This window comes from Carcharodon carcharias, chromosome 16 (genome assembly GCF_017639515.1).
Source record: "Carcharodon carcharias isolate sCarCar2 chromosome 16, sCarCar2.pri, whole genome shotgun sequence".
In the NCBI taxonomy this organism is placed as follows: domain Eukaryota; kingdom Metazoa; phylum Chordata; class Chondrichthyes; order Lamniformes; family Lamnidae; genus Carcharodon; species Carcharodon carcharias.
Genome location: NC_054482.1, coordinates 85,639,085 through 85,659,037, shown reverse-complemented (window position 1 = coordinate 85,659,037; position 19,953 = coordinate 85,639,085). Strand labels below are relative to the sequence as shown.

Below are 19,953 nucleotides of genomic sequence, written 5' to 3'. Positions count from 1 at the left end.
GTAAGGATCTTATCTCTCTTAGAGGTAGCTCAATGGGTCATCTCAATCTCAATGATAAAGAAACCACAACCCAATTTGTCATAATATTCTAATTGTTTACAGCGATCAGCCCAGTTTGGTTGATTGTTTCCAATGGCAGTTTTTAATTTGTTGAGAGATGGTGGCCTCAGAGGACAGTGGCCCTCTAAAGGGGTTGGAGGGACAGAGGGACCAGGATGTACATGTCAGGACAGGTTGAGAGAGCAGTTAATAAAGCATACAGAATCCTAGGTCTTATTAATAGGGGGAGAGAGTACAAGAGCAAGGAGGTTATGTTGAACTTGTAAAAGACACTGGTTCGACCTCAACTGGAGTATTGCATCCAGTTCTGGGCACCGCATTTTAGGAAGGTTGTGAAGGCATGGGAGAAAATTCAGAAAAGATTCACAAAAATGGTCCCTTCATAACTGAGGGACTTCAGTTATGAAGATAGATTGGAGACATTAGGACTGTTTTCCCTGGAGAAGAGAAGGCTGAAAGGAGACTTGATAAAGGTATTGAAAATCATGAGGGTCTCAACAGAATAGATAGGGAGAAACTGTTTCCACTTGTGAAATGATCAAGAACGAGAGGGCACAGATTTAAAGTAATTTGCAAAAGAAACAAAAGTGACATGAGAAAAAGCTTTTACACACAGCAAGTGGTTAAGGTCTGGAATGCACTGCCTGGGCGTATGGTACAGGCAGGTTCAATCAAAGCATTCAAAAGGGAATTAGACTGTTATCTGAAAAGGAAGAATGTGCAGAGTTACCGGGAAAAGGCGTGAGAATGGCACTAAGGGAATTGCTCACTTGGAGAGCTGGTGCAGGCACAATGGGCTGAATGGCCACCTCCTGCGCTGCAATAATTCTGTAATTCAGTTGTAATTGATTGACCATTGATCTGCACTGTCGAGTATATGAATAGGTAATAATATTACAAACGGACCGGTTATTGCCCATAACTGGCTTTAATTGGTTAATTGTAAAGATGCTAAGGATGAGCCCAAGCAAACTGTGTGTTGTTCACCAGCACTTTGAATTAGCTCTACTCAGAATGTCAACTTTACATTGAGAGCAATGAATGGAATGACGGTGGCAACAACAAGTTATATTTATATAGCTCTTTTGATGCAATAAAACATCCCAAGGTGCTTCACAGGAGCATTATAAATCAAAGCCTGACATTGAGCTACATAGGAGATATTAGGTCAGATCAATAAAAGCTTGGTCAAAGAGGTCAGTTTTAAGGAATATCTTCAAGAAGGAAAGCGAGCTACAGAGTAGAGATGTATAGGGAGGGTATTCCAGACCTTAGGGCCTGGGCAGCTGAAAACATGGCCACCAATAGTGGAGCAATTAAAATTGGGGATGTACAAGAGGCCGGAATTAGAGGAGCGCAGATATCTCAGAGGGTAATGAGGCTGGAGGAGATTACAGAGATAAGGAGGGGAAAGGTCATGGAGGGATTTGAAAACAAGGATGAGATTTTTAAAATCAAGATGTTGCTTGACCAGGAGCCAATGTAAGTCAGCAAGCACAGGAGTGATCAGGGAATGGGAAATGGCGCGAGTTAGTGCATGGGCAGCAGAGTTTTGGATGACTTCAAGTTTACAGAGGATAGCATTTGGGAGACCAACCAGGATGGCACTGGAATTGTCAAGCCTAGAGGTAATAAATGCATGAATGAGGGTATCACCAGCAGATGAGCTGAGACAGCATGAAGTCAGGCAATATTATGGAGGTGTAAGTAGTGCAAAATAGAACAACAGAAGAGCATTGTACCATTCCGTTAAAGTAAATGCTGAGCAGTTTATCAGAAGGCGGTTCTGAACAGTAATTTAATAAGCTGTTTAAAATGCCAATGACTACTAAGAAATGCTGCTCAGCAGTGGAGCATATCATGGATCATCGATCAGCAGTACACATCAGGAATTGCTGTCTCAATATATTGCTCAGTCAGTTAGAGTGATCATTTTGGCTACCAGCCAAACCAACGGTGCAACAGGATTTCACTGCTGTGGCAGACAGTGTGTATGTGGCTGTAATTTAATCTTGGGATTTATATGATATCCATAAAGTACTGAAACATTGCTTTTAAAGGCCCTCTAGACTAAATTATAGGCAGCTATTACTCATTGCCACCCACCCAGTGCTCTATATGTAATTATATCAGAACAGTTAAACGCTTAACAGAAATATTACAGATATTCAAAGTATGAAATTTACTTTATGAGGAAGTCAAGTGTGTAGGTTGAAGGAATGTGTTTGCAGGCATGAGGCTGTGAGATAAGGTGCGATGATGTCAGGTCGGCCATATGACATCATCACGCCAGCCTTCCAAATTACGGAAGGCAAGCAGGTGCTGAAATTGGCAGCCCAACCGCTATTTTGAAATCACCACTAGTTAATAAGCAGTTAAGCTTGCTAACAACCCAGTCGTCCACAATTTTTCCATGCCCGCTGCAGTTTTAGAGTGTCAGACGTGAAATAGTGTTTTACGACAGCTGTAACGAGGCGGCACAAAAGCAGAAGAAAAGGCCTGCCACTGGCACCATGATTGAATGTACCAATGGATTCTGCTGGAGAAGGTGTTAGCGTCTGTCTGGTTTTTTTTATGACATTTGAAAATTTTTTTTATTGAAGGCAGAAAGACGACTGATACAAGAAGCAGGGGGCTGTTACAATTCTAGCTGTCCCTGACTCCCTGTTTGCAGCTTTAGCTCCCTGCCACATGATGTCCCAGCCTGCATTACCAATTGGAGTAGAGCTCCCCTTTGTTCCTATTAATTGGCCTCCTTCTCGCTGGACAGCCTCTAATTGACCATCTGACGTTTGATTAGACACACTGAGATGACGGGGGCGGGGACAGGCAAACCCCTCAGTTTCCGTTCTGCTTCCCTTGCCCCACTGTGTGATGGACAAAATGGCCTCCACCTGTACTGTAGGCTTGTAGACTGTAGCTCAGCTACTTGTTGATTTCAGTAGGAGGATGCTGCAGCACCGGGGAGGTTATTGTGGTGCCATAAAGAGTGGGGTTGAATACAACAAAAGGCTTCTTTAATGCCTTTACTAGAACTAGTTTGGATTTAAGTGTCATTGAGAAATCTAGCTGAGAAGCTGTAGCTCACAGGACTCAACATGACCACAGCTGAAAATGCCCAAGTGCCCCAGTGGCCTAATGGGCAAACGTGTGGTGTGCCGCTGAACCTTTACAGGTCAGAAGATTTGAGTATTAATTCCCAATCTGCACTAAGTTACTTGGCTTGAGCCAGAACACAACAAACAGAACTTGCACTTTTGTAATAACTTTCACACAATGAAACATTGCAAGATGCAACTAGGAGTTCTGGAGATATGAGCAGGGAGATGGAGAGAAGTTATGGGCAGTGACCCAGGGGCATGGTCAAAAAAGGCAGATTCTGCAGAAGCCTTTGAAGGCTTAGAGAGAGGTAGCAAAGCAGGAGAATTTGGGAAGAGAATTCCAAAATGCAATGACATGGTGCCTTAAGAGTCTGTCACCAATGATTGTGAGGCGGAGGGTTTTGCATTGTGAACCAGGGTCACAGGAGTGGAAAAGGTATTCTTGGACATTAACCTCTGTGCCCTTCAGTTAGAAGTGGTAAAGGCAGCCAAGATTCTCCATTGCTGACTCCTATTGAGTGACCCCTGCTGAAAAGCGTACAAGTATGTATGGTGGGTGAGGACAGAATTGTAATTGGTTGTGATGTCCTCCACAATGAAATAGTTTCTTGGCATTCGCTGCCTGGACTCACGTTTGACCAATTGGGCAAGGTATCATTTCAGTGCCTTCAAGAGAAGGTTCCAAAAAAAAGCAAAGGAAAGATGAAAGAAATTGATAAGCAGCGGTTAGTTGGATAGATGCCCAATGTAGGTTTAAAATGCATAGAGCAAACCGGTCCTTAAGCAGAAATTGGCTCCTAGTGGAATGATTCTTAATGTGTGGGCTTTTATCAATATAAAGTGTGACACACTGGAAGCCATGTCAGTGTATATCAGAAACACTTCAAATCACCAGGAGTTGACCCTTATTATTAGTTGTATGGTGCGTAATGTTTATATTGAGCACAATAAAAGTAAGTAATAGCACTGAGAGTACAAAATTGAGCTAACAGGTTGGCTCAGTTTAATAAACGCCTCCAAGTGAGCTTCAGGGTTTCATTTCTATGGGAAAGTATTTTAAGGATTTTTTTAATAATAAGTAAAACAAACATGCTTTTCTCCTTTTTTTTTCTTCCATTGGATTCATTCCAGTGTGTGCAGGAGAATTGTTTCTGTAAATGCTGGAATTACTTATCAGGCTGATTTCCATCAGTCTGCAGCTGCATTGTACATGGAGTCAGATTCTGGGCTTCTGACAGATGGAGAGTTATGGGAACAAGCTGTTTGGTGATAACTGACACCCAGATGCTGACTGCAAGAAGACCTGAGGCCTATGAAGCGCCTGCTTGGAAAGGGAATTGGGTTGTGATGGGGTGAATAACAAACGTGGAAGATGTTTCATTGAATCCCAAGGTTGTAGTCCTTTTGGCTCTGTGCAGCTTAGGTGGTGAATGACAGGAACTTTGCTGTTCTCTAGAGACCATGTGATCTCACCTGACCTTTGACCATAATGATCTTTGGCATCTGCAACCATTATTCTAAGCTGTCAAGAGTCAAAAATAATGTATAAAATATATGTTTAAAAGGAGCACCCCAAGAAAAAGAAAGATCACCGAGATAGATTGTCAAATTTGGATTTGGATAAATCCTGTCAAATAAATTGGATCACTCCATGACATACCTCAAGTTTATGTTTCCTCTTTTGACAAGACATGATAATCGGTTAAAATCAGAGGAAGCTCCACAGGAATGCGGTATTCTCTGATTTCCTTTTAAAATTCTAGATTCAAATTCAAATTTTCTCGAACTGTTTATTTGCTCAAATTGCAAGCATTTACTAACCTAAATAGCATTCTGTCCTCTATATGCTGTCTGCAGTTTCCATTTAAGCACACTACAGCTGTAGGTTTTTTATTGAGTTATTCACCCTCCTGGGTACTTGATGCTCTTTTTTTTTTCCCCTTAGCTTACTTTTCTTATTCAAGAACAGGCTCTAAGCCATTGCAAGTGGATCTCTTGAGCAATCAGCAAAAGCCAACAACACTGGCCCAGAGAAGACACTGCCAGCAGCACATTTGATTCTGGGAACTCAGTGGAGTGGAGTAAATAACCCTGCACTGGTATTCCAAAGTGCTGATCCACAATGGAAAAGGACTTAAATACAGCCCATTTAATTGAAGGAATCTAAGAATATTTGCTCTGAACATTTTTCCGTAATTGGTTCTATTTTTTCAAACGTTTTACAAATGAGGTTCTTTAAAAAAAGGCACAGGTAACTGTTGTCACAAATGCATCAGGAGAGTACAATTGAGTCTTGATTCCAAAATGATACTCCCAACAGTATTAGTGAGAGACCAGGTCAGGAAGATTGATTCTTTGAAAGAATTGTTGTAGGATTAATTTGGATGTTTGTTTTGGAACATGACACTTCTTCGTCGTTTTATTGATGTTGAAAACTAGAGCCGGAATTTTATGTCGCAACAGGGTCATAAAATGTGGCGAGCCATTCTAAACTCCATTGACTTCAGCAGGGCCATAAAATCCCACTGTCATAAAATTCCACCCTAGGAGTTATCATTCGCACCATTGAAAAGCAATTGTATTTCCATGATGGTTTTGTGGGTGGGTTCAATGTGCAGAGTGTTTCTGAGCCATGCAGAGCAGGAAGTTACCCAAGTTGATTCATGGCCTGTCTTGAGCTAGCAGTGTCAACCAAGGCAGCAGTGAATATGGCACAAAGAGCCCCAGTGCCCTCTTCTGAGAGAATGTTGGCAGCTGTTCCTTCATCGTTACCAATTAGGTGTCCACACATGGACATCTTTCAGCTCAAGTCTTTGCATACAATCAGTGGTGAGAATGCTGGCTGACATTTGTCCTCCTTCCGAACCCAGAACATTGAGGTCAATTGTAACATATCAGTTCTTACCCTGGTTTAGATCAACCAACTCACCAGAGGCCAGAAATCAAATTTGGAACCTTCTGTTGCACATGGCTCAGTTATGCACTTCTTTTACCAACTAACCTTCTGAGAAGCCCTTGCTCCTCGGGGAACAATTGTGAGTCTTTGAATTTTAAAGGGAATCTCTTCACTACCAAGTGAAGGTCTTAAAATATTTGTTTCAAACTTTTTCATGTACATGTTTCAAAGATGCAGTAATACTGCTATATTTAGCTCTCATTTTAACTTTTACTTGCAGGTAGTGCACCAGACTGTGCCTCAGAATTCCTCCCAAAATATCCATGCCTTTTCCACCACCACCCTCAATGACATCATGAAGTCTTTCTCCGATGTCAGTGGTATTCGAGTTGCTGGGGGTTACTTGCTAATGGTGAGCATGTTTTTACTTCTAGATATCTGTTTAAAGTTAACATCAATTCTGACTGTAATGGTATCAAAAAGTTAAAGAAATCCACAGGCATAGAGTGTACAGTTTTGTGGTAACTTGACTTTTGCGCCTGTAACCTATGTGTAAATTCAGCTCAGATTGATACTGTTAGTGTTGCAAGTTCAAAAGACATTCATCATTTATCAACATCATCTGAACCATTAGATTTGTAACATTCTTAAAAGGCAGTCTAGTCTGTGTATTTATCTTGAGCAATATATTCACCTTTCATATCAGTACCCTCTTCCTGTCTCAGCTTTCCCATTATAAATTCCAATATCAATTTTTATGATGCAATTACATGCTTCTGCTGGTGGTAGTGTTGCGGTACCTCATTTTTTTGCATCACCAACTCCTGAACCTGTACTTCAGAGTTTGATGCTTACATTTGGCTATTTAACTGAATAATAGAAAATGGAAACATTTCTCTAAAAACAAGGACAGATTATATGACTAAACTGGGGATTGAATTACATGTGTGTGCCCTGATCCAATTATCCTCTACTTGATGACCTGTTTCTCTTTGGTCTTGACTTTTCATGTGCCACATATGGGAAATTGACTAGTTTTATGTAGTTCAGGGTCGTGGGTAACATTTTAAAGAAAATAAGAGCTTGCATTTACAGAACACCTTTCATGTCCCCAATACATCCCAAGGCACTTTGTCATTGGCTTCCTTCCATCTGCACTTCAATGATGTGCATGCAGCAAATCAAATTGGTTGGGGTGGGGTAGCTTCATATGGTGCATTTTTATCTCAAAAGTGCTTCACAGCCAATGAATTACTTTGAGGTGTAGCCACTGTTGTTATGTATGCAAAGGTGGCACCAATCTCCAGACAGCAAGGCACCATAAACAGCAAATGAATAAAATTATCTGTGTGGTGTTGGTTATGAGATAAATATTGTTTGCCATCATAATCAAATAATATCTTCAACAATGTGGCACTCGCTCTGTACTCTGTTAAAGTGCCAGCATAGATTACATGCTCAAGTCCTTGAGTGATGCTCAAACCCCCAACTGCTGACCTGGAGGTAAGGTTGCTGCCATTGAGCCAAGCTGATGTTTTTTTTCCTATGTTAAGTAAGATATTTGTTTCAACTAGTAATGGAAACCAATTACCAAGACTCTTACCTATAATCACCTGATTTGAAATGAAGCACTATTGTATCCTTCGATTTAAATTCCAGAACTTGCATTAATAAAGCACCTTTCACAATCTCAGAACATCCCAAAATGCATCACAGCCAATGAAGTACTTTTGCAGTGTGTTCACCTGTAATGCCGATCCTTACTTGAAACATTAACATGTCTCGTCTCTCCACAGTTCTCCGCTGACTGACTTACACTTATTTCCAGTTTATGTTATGCTCTATTCTTTGTTCATTGTACATGCTGATTTTTTTTTTCTAATTCCATTAGTTGGCCTATGCCTGTGTGACCATGCTGAGGTGGGACTGCTCGAAATCCCAAGGGGCTGTGGGTCTAGCTGGAGTCCTATTGGTGGCATTATCAGTAGCTTCAGGACTTGGGCTGTGTTCACTCCTGGGCATTTCCTTCAATGCTGCAACTACCCAGGTACAATAATTCTCTCTCTCACTCTAGCTCTCCCCCTCCCACAGGACCACAGCTCAGTGTTCTTAAAATAGCTTAATTGTCACTGTTGGAGGGGAGGGTGAGATAAGTCATCTGCTTTTGTCATTGAAAGAATTAAGTGAATTTTTTGCAGAACAGGTTTTATGTGTAATATTATTCATTTCTTTCCATCTCCTGGATCTAGGTATTACCATTTCTGGCTCTGGGTATTGGTGTCGATGATATGTTTCTCCTGGCTCATGCATTCACTGAAACTGGACAAAATAAGAACATTCCTTTCAAGGTAAAGACAAAACTCCCCCTAAAACTGAAAGACAATATTATCTTACTTCTTCCCTTTGATTGCACTGGGGCAATCAGAAAACATTACAAAAGAACATTTATAAATCAGATAAACACGATGGGCAAGTTTTTCCGGTCAGCGAGCAGGTGCGGGGCCCGCTCGCTGACGCGTAAAATGTCATGGGGATACGTCGGGCGTGTGTCCTGACATCACCCCGCGTCATTTGGATTTTCAGTTTGGCTGTGTGCCCGCCAAACTGTCAACGGCCTATAAAGGCCATCAAAAATCTAATTAACCTGATTGATGGACCTGCCTATCCAACCTTAAGGTTGGTGGACAGGCCGGGAGCCCAGGCGGGCCTCAGAAAAAGGATGAAACCTCATCCACGGGTGGGGCGAGGTTTCATGAGAGTTTTTAAAATTTTAACAAATGTTTCAATAAAAGTTCTGCACATGTCCCAACTCATGCACAAAAGAGTACCCACGCCCGCTCCTACACTCCGACCCCCCCCGCCCCATGTTGGCCTATAAATTGTTGGAGTATGTTTCTTTGTCAACAAGTTTGAATGGGTTAGTAAATTAGAAGAAATGGAGAATCCAACTTATTTACTGATAGTCAGGAGTACCTTTTATGTTAGCTTTGTAGAAGTGCTTACGCCATGGTTCTGACACATATCTTGCACTTTTGGAGATGGCCCTAATGTAAATGTGCTGAATTCACATGACTGGGCATTCCTATCAAAAGCTCCAATTTAATGAATTAAGCAAATTCACATTGAGAATGTGACTGGATTCCACAGCCAAAATAAAAGCAGCAAAAACTTTAAACTTGGAATTTATTAAAGAGAAGGATTTCTACATGTGAGTCTAAATACAGATATGAATGTTTATGGTTTTGTGTGTGTGTGTGTGTGTACACTTGCTTAGTCTTGCCCGAAGTATGATGGAACTTTGCAGTTTGAAACTCTTATGCTGCTTTTCACTGATTATTTTATTTTGTGCTACAGGACAGGACAGGGGAATGTTTAAGGCGGACAGGAACCAGTGTTGCCCTCACATCCATTAATAACATAATTGCTTTCTTTATGGCTGCTCTGATTCCCATTCCTGCACTCCGTGCTTTTTCCTTACAGGTAGGTTAATCCTATAAAGTGCTTTGATTGCATATAAAGTGCCTTTTTATAGAAATCTGCAATATGTTTGTGTATTTGTGCTGTGGGGGAGGGGTCTGGGTGGGGTGGGGGGGGTGGGTAGTGCAGGGGTGATAAGGGTGGATTAGAGCCTCTAAATTCTTTTGCTCCAGGTGTTGCATGCTTCTTTGAATTTATCTTCACCGCCCCTGTTGCTTACCTGCAGATGCCTGTTGCAGAAGGGGCTTCTCTGTCTGCTAAACAACGAGGCAGTTTGTCATTAGCTGTGGGGGAGGGGTGGGGTTTGGCTTCTCAAAAGTAGAAGAGAAGAAAGTGGTGAATTGATTGAAACCCCTTGTGATGAAAAGAAGAAAAGTAGCAGTTTTGAAAGATTGGCACAGCAGCAGCATAAGTACTTGTTTTCCTTGGCACTACACAGGATTTGGAAGTTCACACATCTTTATACAAATGAGAGGCTATCAAGGGAACCAAAATCAGGCACAACTTTTCCCATTTTGACTCCTTCCTCCTACAAAACTAGTCAATTTCCACCTGAGCAGGTCAAATAGTTGGACAGCTTCCCAGGGGATGCCTTTGGATCAACTGCCGGTTAGTTGCAACTTCTTGTTGCAGCAGTCTTCATAAAAAATATTGCCAATGTTAATTCTCAAAACATTTAACTTCATGGCAGCAAGTAGTAATCCCCTTTTGGAAACTGGCTACTGCAGTTAAACTGTTGGCTTAATTGGAGTCACATTGGAGGCCAATATAAAGTGCCCCAGAGTTAACATAGTTCACTAGATTAATAATGTAATATTTAAAAAGGCATCTATCTACAGACATGTTCAAAGATGGCACTAAAAAAAAAAGCAAAATATTGCGCTTGCTGGAAATCTGAAATAAAACCAAAAATGCTGGAATCTCTCAGCAGGCCAGGCAGCATCTGTGAGAAACAAGGGTTGTTTCAGGTTGATGCCCTTTCAGCAGAACTGGAAAAAGTTACTTGATGTAACTATTTTTAAATATATGGGAAAAAGGGTGGGGGGGAAAGAGCAAAAGAGAACGTCTATGATAGAGTGGGAGACAGGAGTGATTAAATGCAAAAGGGACGATGGTGCAAGGCAAAAGGTGGTGGTAATGGGGCAAGTAAAGAAGCAGAAGATAGGTCCAGAGGAGGTATAAATGGTTACAGCAGAAACATCACCATCACCTGCTGTCCAAGGAAATGTGAGCAGTGGTTATGACCTAAAAGTTGTTGAACTCAGTGTTAAGGCTGGAAGAATATAAAATGCCTAATCAAAAGATGGGATGATTGCTTTGCTGGACTCTTCGTTAAATCCACAGGCATTGCCCTGAACCTCTGGTTGCTTACCACTTTTATCATCCATTCTACTCCCACTCTGACCTCTCTGTCCTCGACTTCTTATGCTGTTCCAATGATGTTCAGCACAAGCTTGAAGAGCAACACCTCATCTGGCATGATGTGTGACAGTGAACTTTGTAGCCTGCAATTCTGCGTGTGTAGCGATGTCATCCGGTCGCAGGCTACAAGCACAGAAGGAAAAAAGCAGTTGATGTTTATCTTGAGTTTTATTTGAAGGGGCAGTCAATGTGTGAATGATGTGAAACAATTCAACAGGACTTAATTGTTTTTAAGTTAGATACAGATTTGTTCTTTTGAAAAAGGGAGAATTCATTTTTTCAAGGGTATGACCAAATAAATAGTCTTATAAGCTATCAGATCCTTTTGGCATTGATATTAAAATTGAATTACTACTTATTTCTTTGGAGAGATTAAATAATGCTTTATTTTCCTTTGTAAAATTGTCTTTGAGAGGAGAACTTGGAAGCATTACTGTCAAATGGTGTGAGTCATCTGTAGATGAAGAGTACATTCCATTTTCTTTTATAAAATTGTTTTTTTTTGGAAGGAAAGGCTAAGGAAAATGTCTTTGAATGCTCATATGAAATTAAATTAAATTTCAATTAAGTAATTGTTTCTTTCTTCAATGTCACTACTGAAAACAATGTATTTATTTACATGCTAAATGTTGTTGTATTGAAAACACAGTCCTACTGGCCAACTAACTGGTGGCTTAGCAAAAGCCTGGGAGTCACTGATTGAAAATAATACAATGGGAATTAAGTAGCAAGAACCTGACAGGCTCGAACACTGGGCCAGCCTTTAAACAGGCCTCCAAGTTGCACAGCCTAGGTAGTTGGCATAAATGATGGGATATATCATCTACAAGTCAGCTCCAGCTATGTGATCTGCCTGAGCTTTCTGGGTGGTCCAGGAGATAATAACGTATTATAATGTCTGCCTCGGGCAACCCCACCCCCTCCTTTTTCACTTACATCAGGCTGCTGTGACCTTAGGAGTCTCCTTCAGATTAATGTTTATGTAGAGGAGGGGTGTGGAGAAGGAGGCATTTTTGAGGAGGGGGTGATTTCTTGCTTCGAATCCTTTTAGTGATTTAATATTTTCTTTGGCTTAGTACATGGATTTAGTGAGGTCTGGAAGTGGGTTGTAGTACAACTTTCTTAAAACTAGAAATATCTTGGTTAGAAATCAGAAACTGCTGTTCTCGGAACACTTTGCCTGAGGCCTAGGGTCTACAATGAAGCTATAGGTTTACAACTGTGCTTCTTTCAAATCTTAAAGGGACACTCGTAGCTAGTAAGCGGTCTTACAAGACAGCATAGCAATTAGTAAGTAAAACAAGAGTGCTCTGAGCAAACAACACCAATTCCATTTGATACTATAGAAATATATTTTACGTAGTAACAAAAATAATGCCAGGTACAGTGTGGAAATATCTCTCTTCCCAATATAGGGGCACAGAAGGCGAGTTTTCATGTGGGCTGCTGATTTGCATTAAGAATGAAAGCCTCTCTCCTCACATCCCCCACCTCATTAATGTCTAAAGCTTTTCAAGGTTCTAATTTTACAGATTTTGAAATCTAACCAGCAGCCTGCACTTGTACTAGAATATTAATATCTCCCATTCCTGCCCCTCACAGGCTGCGATAGTTGTGGTGTTTAATTTTGCTATGGTGCTCCTCATCTTTCCTGCCATTTTAAGCCTGGACCTTCATCGGCGGGAAGATAAAAGGCTGGATATTTTCTGCTGCTTTTCCAGGTGAGGATCCCTCTTAGCATAAAGTTCTCGGGTACGACTGTCGTCCACTGTGAGGGCTGAGTGGTGGTGGGCTAAGGGACTGAATCACAAAAAGGAAAGATAAGAAAGATGTAGGAGTTTTTGCCTATGCTTACCAAGACATGGCGGGGATGAAATATGTCAACGTTAGTAGTGCAAAATGGACTAAGAGTGAAGCAGCCACCCATTGCACAGTGCTCCTAATTGCATTGGCACCGTGTATGGTATACCATTGATTCACTAACAAACCTTCTGCGCTACCAGTGTTCACTTGTTTCACCTATGCTAAGTTCCTAATGTTGATGAGGTGATCAAGGGAGGGAAAAAGAAAAAGCTAAGAGGGGCGGAAAGTTCTCTTAACAGCTGATCACTGAATTTCCTGGAACACATTGTATACTTAACCCTTTAAAACAGAGAATGGTATGCAGCAGGATGTGAAGACTGCATCATTTTCTTCTGATAATCAATATTCTTTTAGTCCAGACACCATTGTGAAACATTCTGAACTTTAGCATCCACCATAGCATATGTTATATACTCATGAAGGGATAAAAATGGTACAAAGCTGCTTTCAGCAACCATAAAATAAATATGCGGAAGTGATTTCCAGGGCAATTAATTAATTCAGGGGATGGTTAGAAACCATTTGAGTTTAGTTCCCATGGCTTATGATGTCTGAGTTTGTTAATAATATTACTAACTCATAATTGTTCCTAGGCATGCATTGGTGCTATTCAATGTATTGCTATATATGATGTATAATAATATAGGTATAGGATGAGCTACATGTGAAAAAGTATCTTGTTTTTCAGTCTCTGCTCTACAAGAGTGATTCAAGTCCAGCCACAAGAGTTTGCAGATGCAAATGATAACCATAATTTCCATCCTTCTCCATATGGTGGGCCAACATTTACCCACAGTACGCAGATCACTACCACAGTCCAGGCCTTCACACAGTGTGATCCCTCCGGGCAGCACATTGTCACCATCATTTCTCCAACTTCGCGGATCTCTTCAACTCCTTCCGTTATCGTGCCCCCAGATCACATTGTCTCCCAGGGTATGGACCCCACTAGTTCAACTAGGGACTTGCTGGCCCAGATGGATGAGGCAAAAGCCAGCAGGGACTGTGTTCAGATGCCCTTCGTAAAATGGAACCTGGCAGATTTTGCACGGGACAAGTATGCTCCACTTCTTCTCAAGACAGAATCTAAAGTAAGCAATTTTCAGCTATGTTTTTATTTGTATTATTTTGAAGATCATATCTCCCCATACCACTGCCCCCACCCTCCAGTGTAGCGTTTACTGATCCATACAGATGAGAAATGGTTGATCACTGGTTTGTACTGGTTTGTTATCTAATTTCAGCCAGAATGGCAGTGGGGAACCATATTTAACCTGAGGGTCACTGGTAGAAGATTCTCATTCTTACACAGTGTCTAGTGAATGCCTTTTGGAAAGCAAGCACGCAGGAGCTTTGCATGTAGACAGCATTCGGCTCAGCTGGAAGGGTTCCTACGTGAAGACTGGCCATTGAGACAAGGCACAGGAAGCATGTAGAATGATATCTTAGTGTTAGCCACTGCCTTCAGAGCAGCAAAGATTGGGAAGAAAATCAGGGTAAGAGGGAAAGTGCCTGAAATGGACCAGTTTTTAACAGTTTTGCACCAAGTGTTAGGATCAGGCAATGCTTGGGTCAGGTACAAGTTTAAGCTTTCTTCATCTCTGACTCAACAACATATCTTAACCCAAAATCCAGAAGAGCATTCTTTATTGCTCCAACATGGCCCCTCTTGAATGAGACTGAGACTGTCCATTTAGTACTAATCTACAGCCAGGTGGTTTTAAGCAGTGACCAGTAGCATGGATTTGAGGCTGTCAGTTACTGCACTAAGGACTAGCTCACAGCCAACAAAGAAAGATACCTTTTATGACCTGTATTAAAACACGGATCCCAATGATAAAAGGATTGTACTGCCATGTGGCCACTATATGTTTTTCATTTTCTAAAGAAAATGTATATGTAATAATTATTATTTCTCTTTTTCACATCTCCAACTTGTCACATTACAATTTTAACTGATTTAGGTACAGACTCCCTGTAATGCAAATGTACAGCTTGCAATATGCGAGCTTAACTCATGCCTCACCTTTACTTCCTTTTCTGTCATAGACACTGATATCAGGCACCTGGCATTTGGGGAAATCACTAAAAGTAACTCTTTCTATTATCACTTGATCCCACTTTGTGATTTCATCACTCATTTGTAAATGCCTTTCTCTTCCTTCCTGCCTCTGCAGTGTCTTCCTTTGACTGATAGGGAGAGTGGCTGTAGGCTTCTATAACATACTTGCCATTTCACGCGAGGGATGTGTTCCAAGCACAAATAATTCTAGTGTGGCACGACTGGACATTCAATACAATACTCTACAAAAAGCAAAAGACCTAGCTAGTCACACTAACTTCACTCTGTAAGCTGCTCCAATTGGTTTACAGCAGCTCCCAGCAAAAACAACACTTCATGCACACAGCAGGCTCCACTATTTTTTCCGCTCTCCTAAAAGTTCAGCGACAAAGTAAAGTAATTTTTTAAAAACGTGAAGCTTTATTACTCAGGATAATGCCATCTGTTGAACATTGATTTGATACTTATTTATTAATTTATGATTTTATTTAACAATCCAGGTTGTCGTGCTAGTCCTCTTCATGGCCTTGCTTGGGCTGAGCCTTTATGGAACTACAATGGTTCATGATGGGCTGTACCTTACAGACATTGTTCCTCGTGAAACCAAGGAGTATGATTTCATTGCAGCCCAGTTCAAGTATTTCTCCTTCTATAACATGTACATCGTCTCCATGGGAGGGTTTGATTATCCCACATCCCAGAAGTTGCTGTACGACCTCCACAAGAGTTTTAACAGTATTAAATACATTGTTCGTGAAGAGAACAAGGAGTTGCCCAAAATGTGGTTGCATTACATTCAAGACTGGCTGAGAGGTAAGATTTCAAAGATTCTCATACAGATTTAACAGTGAGCTGTAAAGTATATGAAAATTTGTATATATTGTGTCAATGTCCACACAGAAAACAAAAATAGCTTGTGTATGTGAAATGCAGACAAGCCTCTACCAGTAGCTTAGGGTTAACAGGCACAGCCCCAGTCTATAATAGTCTGTTCCTAATCTTCTCATTCCTATATTCTTTGTCATAATTCTTATGACATGAGCTTGTGTATAACATCTGTTAAGTACCACACTGCATGGGGTACTGGAAGCATGGGTGGGGGGAGGGCTGTGCTTGCAAAAGAGTATAAGAATGGATGCAATGGGGCTTTGTGTCGACATAATGACAGTCACTGCACTTCAAAGTAATTCATTGTATACAAAGCATTTTGGGTTTTTTTTTCCCCTGAAAGACACATGTGCAAGTTTTTCTTTGTGGCATACCACAGCAGTGGGGTATGTATAATGCTGAACTGTTAGAATCCTGTGATGTTTTGTAGCTCTGGATAATTTTGACTGCTGAAGCCTAGTGATGCTCCCTATGCTGCCATTGGAGTACTTTGGCCCGAGTAGCATGTTGTGTATTATGCAAATGGTAACTGGGTGGCATGAAGTGGCACTGGTCCTAGTGACACATCATAGTAATAACACGTGTGGTTGGTCTTTACTTCTTATGTGAGGGTGTATCAAGTAATGCTTTCATAGCAAGAGGCTTTCCTCAAACAAGTAGCCAACAAAAATTATAAATCATAAATGAATAGAAAGCAGCAAAATCTATTTGCAACACACTCACAACATGAGTCCTGCTAACTTACTTGCCAACAAACATGTCCATTTTTTCAACCCACTCATGATTTCAGCAGCAATGTTCCATATTCAGAACTACACATTCAATTTCATTTTAAGTACCTTTGCGTCCCGTAAGAAGCATCGCTGCAACTCACTGACACCACAATATTTCACTCCAGTCCCAATCATTTCGCCCATCCTTATGCCTCCCTTATTCCTGGCCAGGTTTTGAGCTGATAAAATATTAGCAGATTTGCTGCTTGTGACATTGACTCATTCATTGCAAGAAGACTTTCGAAGTCAAGCTGTTAAAAGCCTTTTTTTTAAAGTTGGAGGAGGGGATTTGAAATGACCGTTTTCTTAAACTGCAACACATGCTTGTGATTTCCCCCTTTTTTTTCATTCATGGGATGTAGGCTTTGTTGGCTGGGCCAGCATTTATTACCTATCCCCAGTTGACAAGGTGGTGGTGAGCTGCCTTCTGAAACCGCTGTAGTCCATGTGGTGTAGGTACACCCACAGTGCTGTTAGGAAGGGAGTTCCAGGATTTTGACCCATCTTCGGTGAAGGAACGATGATATATTTCCAAGACAGGATGGTGAGTGACTTGGAGGAGAACTTCCAGGTGGTGGTGTTCCCATCTATCTGCTGCCTTGTCCTTCTAGATGGTAGTGGTCATGGGTTTGGAAGGTGCTATCTAAGGAGCCTTGGTGAATTCCTGCAATGCATCTTGTAGATGGTACACACTACTGCCACTGTGAGTCGGTGGGGGAGGAAGTGAATGTTTGTGGATGTGGTGCCAATCAAGTGGGCTGCTTTGTCCTGGATGGTGTCAAGTTTCTTGAGCGTCGTAGGAGCTGCAGTCATGCAGGCAAGTGGTGTTGGAGTTTCACAAAGTCTGGCATCTTGTCCAGGTTTCTGTCTGTTGCTGAGTTAAAGCTGTCAACGTTGCTCCAATAGAATAACTTGAAGAAGAAATACTGACCATGACTGAACTGACTAGCACAAAACAATACCTGGAGCTTGCAGACTATGAGAGCTCATACTTTGATTTACTGAATTACAACACAGCTTAGCCTATTCTAATTGACAAAGGCTGTGGGACTGGTTTAAATCTTTAAGCCAAAATTTCTAAAGAAAGCCCCCTTTCCAAAAATTATGGCTTTGTAGGCAAGTCTAGCACTAAGGACAGCCTGGTCCTTAAACCTGTTATGAAAAGCGCCAGGCAAGTTGGTGCCAAGTGCCACTTTATTCTTTAACCCAGTATTGTAGTGGTTTTTGCTTCCTTGGGCACCTTCTCTTCTTTCGTCTCCCCCACCTCTCATTTAAAATCCTTGTGTACTGTACTCTCCTCATTAATTCCATCAATTTCCCCTGTCCTGTAAAACATTTGTGATGTGTTTTACTTAAAAGCGGCTCTTATTCTGCAGAGGCTTACACTTGACCTGCTACATTTCAAACTTTGGAGATGTGGCTTTTGCATATAGATTTTATTTTAATTTTTATAGAGGCTTAAAAGAAAAAAGATCAAGTGGACGCAAATATTGAAGAAATTGCATCATACCACCCATGATTTGCGCCCTTGTATGAGAATGTGGTGTTGCAAGACACTTTCCTATGCTAACGATTACTGACTTGTTCTGAATGAATAACTTGATGAGTTTCAGTGCTAGTCAGTTGCCAAGTCTAGATATTTCTGCGTCTAATAATATTGAATAACTTTTCCATCACAAAAGGAATTGGCTTGAAAACCTGAGTGTAGATGATAGAAAACAAAAGGCACTTATCTTGACAAGTAATTATTTTTTTCTTTTTCTCATGTAAAATCAAGTGCCATTTTAATTCTACATTAAATGGTAATGTAGTTGCATATGCTAACAATGCAAATAGTGATTGTGCTAATGTACAGGCAACTATGTGGGTGGTCTAAGTGAGATTGATGGGTCATTATTGGCCGATATAAGTGAGAAAGATGCATATGATGAAAGAATAGGCCTTTTACATTTTTCCTCCAGGTACCATGCCCTAAGAGGGCATTAATGACCATTGACACCCATTGAATTGGTCCATGTTTATGCTTGGCAAAGTACTACAGTGGTTTACCTTCTGCAGTATGGCTGACCAGGAAACTCTCCTGCTATCTTACCACCTGTCATCAGGCATATTGGAAGGATTTCCAGGCTGCTGATCAACAACCTTTTTGGCCACACTATGAACACACCTTCCATGGCCATCAAGTCCCAGGGTGGGTTTTGAACTCGGAGCTTCTGGCCCAGAGGTAGGGGCGCTACCACTGTGCCACAAGACCTCCTTTGCCTTTTACATTATAAAACCTAGACTGACAATGGATTTACTTGTATAAATCATTGGCTTATCTTGTTCAGGTGACAGCAAAAACTCATTTTTCATGGTTCTCATGAACTGAAGAAATATTTACCAGCTCTACTTTCCCCAGTGTCTACAGAGAACATAGCTAGTTGGAAATATAAATTGGAGTGGGAGGCCCACTCCCCTGAAACCAGCACTGTAAATGCAGAAGCTAATAAGAAAGTGATAAACACCCTTTACACACATGAGATTTTGAAAAGCTGGAGAAACATATGGGATGAAAGTAAATCCCTGCGAAGCACAGGCACATGGAATGAAAGCAAGGCCAAGGGACACAGACCCAGTATCATAACCCTGCTCTACTACCACCAACCTTTGTTCTAGATGCACTGGAATGAAATGGAGTGGCACTAATCTTTCCTGTGGTCTGGTGGTTTTCTCGATGTAGCCAGAGTCAGCAACAACTTGCATTTATATAGTGCTTTCAAAATAGTAAAACATCCCAAGACACTTTACGGGAGTGTTTTTAAACATTTAATAAGATACTAGGGCAAGTGACCTTAAGCTTGATCAAAGGTGTTAAATAATATCTTAAAAGGGGAGAGAGGAATGACGAGGTTTAGGAAAGGAATTACAAAACTTTGGGCTTTGAGCCCAATGATGGGCTGAAGGAAGTAGGGATGCACCAGAGGCCAAAATTGAAGGAACACAGAGTTCTCAGAGGGCTGTGCAAAGATAGGAAGGAGCACAGCCATGGAAGGGTTTGAACATGCAGATGAGAATTACAGAATTGGGGCATTCTTGGATTGAGACCCAGTATAGGTCGGCGAGCAATTGGGTCTGGTGTAAGTTATGATACAGGTGGAAGAATTTTGTCTGAGCCCATGTTTATAGGGGGCAGAAGTGGGGGAGGCTGGCCAAGAAAGCATTTGAATATTTGAGTTTGGAGGTCACAAAAGCATGCAAGAGGGTTTCAACAGTAGGTGGCCTGAGGCATGGGTAGAGAAAGGTGATTTTATGGAGGTAGAAGTACGTGATCTTTGTAATGGGTTCAGCGGTTACCATATATGTGACAACGGGCCTATTGGATTTCATGTAGCTAAAGGGAAGTTGCAGTGGCCAGAAATGAAAACAGTA

At 41.2% G+C, this 19,953-nt stretch overlaps 1 protein-coding gene across 1 annotated transcript in view; it reads left to right on the top strand.

Annotated features, from left to right (window-relative positions):
- Window positions 1-19,953, top strand: part of ptch2 (patched 2) — a 117,306-nt gene that overhangs the window by 62,711 nt on the left and 34,642 nt on the right. Inside the window, exons 9-15 of the mRNA XM_041207825.1 lie at window positions 6,338-6,469; window positions 7,949-8,104; window positions 8,307-8,405; window positions 9,412-9,537; window positions 12,559-12,677; window positions 13,508-13,910; window positions 15,382-15,694. Of these exons, the coding sequence (XP_041063759.1) occupies window positions 6,338-6,469; window positions 7,949-8,104; window positions 8,307-8,405; window positions 9,412-9,537; window positions 12,559-12,677; window positions 13,508-13,910; window positions 15,382-15,694 (1,348 nt within the window). The remainder of the gene's footprint in view (window positions 1-6,337; window positions 6,470-7,948; window positions 8,105-8,306; window positions 8,406-9,411; window positions 9,538-12,558; window positions 12,678-13,507; window positions 13,911-15,381; window positions 15,695-19,953) is intronic.